This window comes from Fusarium oxysporum, chromosome 5 (genome assembly GCF_000149955.1).
Source record: "Fusarium oxysporum f. sp. lycopersici 4287 chromosome 5, whole genome shotgun sequence".
Lineage (NCBI taxonomy): Eukaryota > Fungi > Ascomycota > Sordariomycetes > Hypocreales > Nectriaceae > Fusarium > Fusarium oxysporum.
In genome coordinates this window covers 2,082,519-2,089,732 of record NC_030990.1, presented here as the reverse complement: position 1 = coordinate 2,089,732, position 7,214 = coordinate 2,082,519, and the positions used below count along the sequence as shown (strand labels likewise).

General features: G+C 50.0%; 3 protein-coding genes across 5 annotated transcripts; 2 read left to right on the top strand and 1 right to left on the bottom strand.

The window, feature by feature from the left end:
• The first annotated feature begins 342 nt into the window (after positions 1-342).
• Positions 343-2,656, top strand: FOXG_01769 (uncharacterized protein). Its single transcript, XM_018378773.1, has 2 exons — positions 343-1,011; positions 1,082-2,656. Exons 1-2 carry the CDS (start codon positions 946-948, stop codon positions 2,105-2,107), a joined length of 1,092 nt encoding a protein of 363 aa, XP_018234745.1. The 5' UTR covers positions 343-945; the 3' UTR covers positions 2,108-2,656.
• Positions 2,657-2,963: 307 nt separating this feature from the next.
• FOXG_01768 (uncharacterized protein) lies at positions 2,964-6,020 on the top strand. Of its 3 annotated transcripts, none has more exons than XM_018378771.1 (6): positions 2,964-3,151; positions 3,215-3,337; positions 3,449-3,842; positions 4,061-4,307; positions 4,385-5,062; positions 5,113-6,020. In XM_018378771.1, exons 3-6 carry the CDS (start codon positions 3,748-3,750, stop codon positions 5,467-5,469), a joined length of 1,377 nt encoding a protein of 458 aa, XP_018234743.1. In that variant the 5' UTR covers positions 2,964-3,151; positions 3,215-3,337; positions 3,449-3,747; the 3' UTR covers positions 5,470-6,020. The 3 variants fall into 3 exon arrangements, with proteins under 3 accessions (XP_018234743.1, XP_018234742.1, XP_018234744.1); XM_018378770.1 differs by having other exon boundaries at positions 3,215-3,382; XM_018378772.1 differs by having other exon boundaries at positions 3,215-3,382; positions 3,449-4,307.
• Positions 5,040-7,160, bottom strand: FOXG_01767 (uncharacterized protein). The gene is made up of 2 exons (XM_018378769.1): positions 6,649-7,160; positions 5,040-6,593 (listed from the first exon to the last, which is right to left on the bottom strand). The coding sequence occupies exons 1-2, from the start codon at positions 6,990-6,992 to the stop codon at positions 6,065-6,067; spliced, it is 873 nt and encodes a 290-aa protein (XP_018234741.1). The 5' UTR covers positions 6,993-7,160; the 3' UTR covers positions 5,040-6,064.
• Between the last annotated feature and the right edge of the window lie 54 nt (positions 7,161-7,214).

Here is a 7,214-nt window from a genome sequence, read left to right as displayed (position 1 = left end):
TAGGAGTTCCTGGGTGTCTCTAGGTTTTTGAAACGATGGAGATGACTTGATCGTTGGTTCAGACGAGAGCTGCCTCTGAACTACCTACTAACTTGGAGACATGGATTCCTCCTTGTACTCGGGTGCAGTGGTGAATTCTCAACTCCGGCGGCCGTGGTTGGCGGTTCTCACAATAAGAGCGGGGACCGAATGGAGATGGCAACCTCACACAGGACCAGCCACTAAGTGATGAGGACCGGAGGAGTGCCGGGGGCACAAATCCATCCATGGATATGCGGAACCTGATGGGGGATAATAAGGTAAAGCTACCGTAGGGGGCGGGGCTAGGTCGATATGGGACGGTACTTGTCCCTCGTGCTTAGCGCTAACATAGAGCTCTTGATCGAGATCGATCGTCATAACTACGCTCGATCATAGTCGTGGGATCGCCTTCGGATCGAGCTCCAAGTCCTTCCCGCGTCTGCAACCCGCGTGTCCTTGTCGCTGTCCATGGGGTTAGCTTCCATTTTTTTTACCCTGTTTGTGTATAATACAAGAGCGTCGCCCGGCCCCCTCTCGGGACTTTCTTGATATGACTTGATATTTCCATCAACCTAAACTTCTCGCCCTCGAACAGGTGTGGCTTTCGTTAAGAAACTCAAACTCTAAAGCATTCAGCTCAAGTTAAATCACCAAACATAAAGCATTCATAAGAATACCTGTTAGGCGCCGACTCTCAGAACATACATTTATCCTTCAAGTCACCTTGAGAATACTTCTGCATCTCCCATTCACATATGCCAACTGCGTTGCGTTCTCCATTCGACGATATTGGTTTGAGAGCATCTTGATCTAGGTTTGTAACAGCATTCAACAATCAAAGCTGTCAGCCTATCGGCGTTCCACCGCTCTGAAATCGTTGGTCACTTGTCAAACAATTGCCAAAGTCAATTGCCTAGCGTCAATATGCCCAAAAGATCTCTTGATGCCGCGAACATGGCCGGCCCAATCAAGCCTGCCCCAACCCGAAAGGTAAAAACACTTGTACCTGAACCCTTTGCAATATACGTACAGGGACAATATCGCTAACATGTATGTCCAGACTGAGCGATCCCATGAAGAAAACCAAGAGCGAGCGTATATTGCAGCCTCAAGGCGAGCAGATCGAAGCCTCGAAGCCCGTGTTCAGTCGGCCAGGATGGCCAGCGAGATCCACAAGAAACGAACTGGCAAGGCCTTCCGAATCACTGAGGAGATTGTTATGAAGGAGGAGATGTACGAGGAAGAGGATGATGAATTCCCTCGATCATACCGGATTCTCAAGCAGAACATGCAAACGGACAATCCCGCCTTCAATGCTAGAGTGGACGCATATCTCATTAACCGTGTGGCCATGTCACAAATGATCTCGGCCACTGAGAGCGACTGGCGCAATAACGAAATCAATATGGAATTTGCGAGAATGTTCCCTCGGGCTGAGCAACAAGCCCAATCTCTTTCCCACAGATACTCCGCACCAGGCTACTCGGCACTTCACACACAAAACAACACCATCTCGACCCCCATGGAGCAGCATTTTGAGCCAAACTTCCAGCCTATCAACTATGGCCAACAGTGTAACAACAGCCATGGCGATCGAAGCCTTTCCATGTCAGGCCCTATTTCAGAGTCAAGAAACGATACAGCCATGTCGCCATCAGCTCTCACACCAGGTTCAGGGTCCCATCCGGAGACGCCCCAACCTCGTTGCACATCATCTTTTGCAAACGTACAGCCGCCTCCTATCATGGAATATAATTCAGACAGCTCAGTTTTCACAGCAGAGCTACCGCCTGAGGCCAAGCTGTTGATGGGTGGGGGCATGAACGACACTTTCAGCTCTGCCCTTTATCCTGAACCTCACAACTGGGGGGTTCCTCAATCTTATCCTTACAGCGGCGATTCCAAGTATATTAAGGAGGAAGACACTGGCCTCGGCGTCGCTGGCGAGAGTTATCCTGAGCTATCGGAAACGCTACCATGGGATCGCTTCGATCCCGGCACACCCACCAAAACCTTCGGCGACCAAGAGCCCGCTTGGGACTATTTTCTCAACGAAAATTGGGGCAACGACCAGCAGCAGCAATAAACCAAGTTGCCGATTGATATATATATATTTTTTTTCTTTTCAGTTATGATTTCCATGATACTCTTATTAGCGATACAGCAGCAGTGCTTGGCCAAATCCAAAAACAGCACTGTACACCTGGCTCTTTTTTAAACAGCCGTATCTGATATGCATGGCGCTCGAGGGATGGATATTGAATGCTTGGACGTGGCATGAAAACGGACGAGGTGGCTCACCTGCATTTGTTAGAATTGCAAAAGGCTTGCGCCAGGAGTTTTGCACACTGATCTGGACTTGTTATTTATCACTACGGAATACTTGTTGCATATACATATAACAACATAATTACAAATGAGGTTCTGTTTAAGCAGATCTATCCACCGTTTCCTGGATGAATTATCTTCTGACTATTATATGGTACGCTAGTTTGTACGTGTGATATGAACTCTGTTACTGGGAGTGTTATATCTAATAAAGAGTGTTCATTTAGCGAGTTTCATCCTGCCTCGGTGTGTCAAGAACAAATGATAAGCTTTGGCTGGGGATCAGGAGTGAAGAGACGATTGGTGCCATCACCAGCATCGAAAGCATGTGGTGTTGAACTGCCTTGGTACCTCTAGTCACGGGAGACACAAGTTCACACAACTACGGCAACCGTTTCCAGCATCCATAGTAATATGATATGTTCACGAGTAGTCCAGTTGGCTGGGCAAGCTGACACCACTGGTACAGCTGAACAAGACCCCGTGCTAATACTGTTTGACAAGAATCGAGCCCTTGAAATGCGACTTTGGGTTTAGTAGAAATTTTTGTTGCCTTTTACCGAAATATCAAAGGGAAAATGGACGAATGGATAGTATTAGAATTCGGGGACAATGCCATGTGCGCTGATGATTGGCTTGACCAAGTTGTGTACGACCACCGATAGGAATCGCATCAGTCGAAGTGGTTGAGTAGCATCCATGCGTCGATCATTGTGCAGATGTTCATTGTGAAGTTGCACAAATCTTGTCAAGGTCGATGCAGTGTTGCGAGATTCACAGAGCCATTGTGCATATCATCTCCGTAAGGTAGATAAGATATCTACCTGCCTCTGGAATATTGCAGATTGAATACTGAGGACCTTAGCTTAGGACACCCGAGCAAAGTTCATCCCAACGTTTATCAAAACCTCTCACCCCACCAATCCAGAGCCGCCGATGCACGCTGCAATCGATCTCAGGCCGTTCGAGCCAAGAAGCGTGAAATAATGTAGGGTACCTGGGCTGTGTGAGCATGGACAAGCCTTCTAACCAGGTACCTGAAGCCCCCCCTCCCCCCCAAGTTTAGGGGCCTCTAACAGTTCCATTTGACCTGGACCAGTACCTACTAAGAACCCACCCCGCCAAAAACGTCACCAACACCGCCCGCTTCCTTTCTTGACTTTTGCGATTCAGTCTGCAACCACAAGACTTCTATTTTTTCGTCGCTCCCACCCCTCATCTTTTTTCTTTTGTCACCGGGATCGTCTCTTTTCTACTACTATATTAGCAGCAGTCTGTTGTACACCTATCGCATCAACTCCTGCTACGTGTCATTACTCTTCAGCAAAAGCCATATCGACAGCGTAGCCCACTACCAAGCATCGTCTTCCTTCATCAACTCCAAGCTTATCAACGACCATGTCGTCATCGACACCGCCACCCACGGTCGACGCGCCTGACGAGACGCAGAGCGATACTTCCAAGTTGCGAACATTTCTGGGGATTTTGAAGAAGTAAGAGACTCACAATTACTCCGTCGGCCACGTCATGTCGTGAGAGCTTCCACCGCTCTGTTGGGGTTCAAGCCAGCGAAATCGGACGACAGATCCGCTTCACGTAGAGCGGAGTAAGCAGTGGAAGCAAACCTGGCAACGCGAAAAGACTTGCCATTCAAGACAGCGGATGATGCCAATATTTGTTTTCAAATGCTGACCGCTTGTTGCGACGATAGGTTCATCGGCGTTTCAGATCTTGCAGCAGTTAGATTCTCGCTGCCGTCGCAGTTGCTCGAGCCCACCCCGAACTTGGAATACTGGACCTATATCGATGCCCCCAATGCCTTTGTTGCTATGGGCACTTCCGATGACCCTCTCGATCGAATGCTCGAGGTCGTACGCTTTTGGCTGACCAAGGATCTGAAGTATGCCAAAGGAAGGCCCTGCAAACCATACAATTCATGTCTCGGCGAGTTCTTCAGGGTACGTGATCTTTTTCTACTTTCACCAATACAAAACCATATGACGATTGGATTCCAGAAACACTGACTGCTTTGTAGTGTAACTGGGAAACTGAAGATAACGCCCCGAAAATCGACACTTCAAGCCTCCAACAGACTAATGGCACCTCCAAGGGTGGCCTTTCAGCGCTGAAAGTGGCAGCGAAGGGGGATAAGAACGCTTCGAACGTCTCACTGTCTGTGCCCCAGCATGGCGCTGCAAAGGACGACAAGCTTATTCGCGTCTCCTATCTTACTGAACAGACCTCACACCACCCCCCTGTGAGCGCCTTCAACGTCACCTGCCCTGAGAAGGGTATCACAGCCCGCGGTTTTGACCAGATCACTGCCAAGTTCACAGGCACCTCCGTCAAGGTCCTTCCTGGGGAGCACAACATGGGCATCTTCATAACCCTCGAAAAGCGTGATGGCGAGACTTACCAGCTTACCCACCCGGCGGCCCATCTGGGCGGTCTTCTCCGCGGAGCTTTGAGCGTATCGGTCAGCGAATTCGCTTACATCACATGCCCCAAGACCAAGATCAAGGTCATTCTGCACTATGTGGAGGAAGGCTGGCTGGGACGCACAACAAACAAGATTGATGGCGTTGTCTTCAAGTACGATCCTGAGAACGATGACAAATCTCGAGTTCAAGACGTGCCTGATGAAGATGTCCTTGCTCGGTTGAGTGGTCCGTGGAAGGAGAAGGTCGTTTTTACTCTCGGTCCCAGACCAGTTGTAAGTGGTAATCTCAATGTGTTCAAGTACATAAATCTAACTGGTGGCAGAAATCTGTACCTGTGGAAGAGCAGTACACCATTATCGATATTGCACCCCTCAGTGTTGCGCCCAAGATCATCCCTCCCAAGGAAAAGCAGCTTCCCAACGAATCTTTAACCCTTTGGGGTGGTGTTACAGATGCTATCCACGCCAAACAATATGGCAAGGCTACCCAGGTGAAGGTCGAGCTCGAGGAGGCCCAGCGCGAGAAGGCCCGGCAACGTGAGGCCAACAAGGAAACGTGGCAGCCCGTCTTTTTCAAACATGTCACCGGTAACGATGGCAAGCCCGATCTGACCGAGAAGGGCCGCGAGGTCCTTGAGCGGGCGCAAAAGGGTGACTGGTCGCTCGAAGGCATCATGTAGACGTTCGCCTTTGTTTCGAGGCTTCGGTTGTGTCGTGCATTAGATGCGGTTTTCTTCTGCAAAGACGAACAACCGAGGGAATACTGGGAGCTTTGTCGTTGGGATTGCTATACGAAGTATTTCTTTTGGACTTTTCTGTGTCAGAAAGACACTTCTGGAATAGAGCTTCATTGCGCCGGAGAGTAGCACGGGGGTGATATATGCATCAGAAGTCGATGAACCCCGAAGATGCATGGCGGGCTTGCGCACTCGTTACTTGGAGTTGTGGGAGTTTTTGAGGTCTAGGGTTATTGCTGACTAGATAGCAAGATTCTCTTGACGATGTATTGCTTACTACTATCGACTTCGCTCAAAATCGTGACTGTTCAATGCGGTCAACTAATCGAGATTACTCATCACAATCTCAAAGGGATATAGTAAAGCTGGCATTGTATCGTTACACATATCTTAGCATGCATTTGATCTCGTGGATCTTATCCTATAGTACAAGAGTGGCAATTCTTACTTTTAATACATCATATCTGAAACCGAATACTCCTCTGCTCTTCCATGCCGTGAGAAACTTTTCATTGCATTGAGCGACTCATCAGCCGCCCTAAGCATCAATGAAAGCCTTGACGTTGTTCAACCACCGGGTGTACTCTCGCTGCTCCTTGACGTCCACGTAGTCGGGAACAAAGACAGCGAGGGCCTGAGTGATGCCGCGCTCCTCGAGGAAGCGCTCCATGAGGACCTGGAGGTCGTCGTCGAGGCTGCCGAAGGGAGGACCGGGGTAGACATCAGCACGCTTCTGGGCGGCGTCGGGGCTCTCGACCTTGGCGACCGAGGCGTCGGTGTAATAGAAGAGGTTCTCGACAACAATGTGTCCTTCCTGAGCGCTGGCATCGATGTTCAGGGCTCCAGAGGCCTTGCCAGGCTTCTCGACAACAATTGATAGGTTGATAGGGGGGTTGCTCTCCTCCTCGGCATCCTCATCGAGCTCCTCATCGATTTCCTCGTTGGCGCGAGCGTTGCGCTGGCTGCCCTGGGCGCCCTCATCCTCAAAACCTTCCTCCTCGAGTGCGCTCTCCTCACCGTAGGGGTCGTAGTTGGTGATGTCGGCAATGGAGAAGCTGACGGTGATCCTGCAATAGCGTTGTTAGCTGACTGTTGAAACCAATGGGAGGTGCGAATACTGACTTCTCATCGCCAAAGTCGCGAACCAGCTTGACAATCTCCTGGCCGGGTGTGTCAACGAGCTCAAAGGCGCTGTTGTTCAAGAAATCCTTGATGCTGGCAGGGTCCTGCTCGCTGGCCTTGATGTCCTCCTCGATCTTGATCTCGCTCTCGAGCTTGGCGCTAAGCTCACCATCGTTCTCAGTAGCCTTACGGAAGCTTGTGGTAGAGAACGCAGCCTGGGCGGGTCGTAGGGCAGAAGCAGCCTTGGTGAAGGCCCTGGGGCGGGCGGTCTGTCGCAGAGCAGCACCTGAGAGTCGGGAGACAGCGCGGGGCGCAGATCGGACGACGTTGCGGGCAGAGAACATTGTGATTAAATTATTGAGGGGCCGCTATAAAAGTGTATAAAGCGTATAGGGAGGAAGAACAGGTCGTTGTTGGGGGGAATTGGAAGAAATTTGTGTTGTATACAGATGATGATAGAAGCTTCTAAAGCAGTTCAAAAGCTCGTCCTGAAATTTTTGGGGACGACAACTTCCCGGCGGGTTTGCTAATAATTTACTGGACTCAGACTGGACGATCTCTTCCAT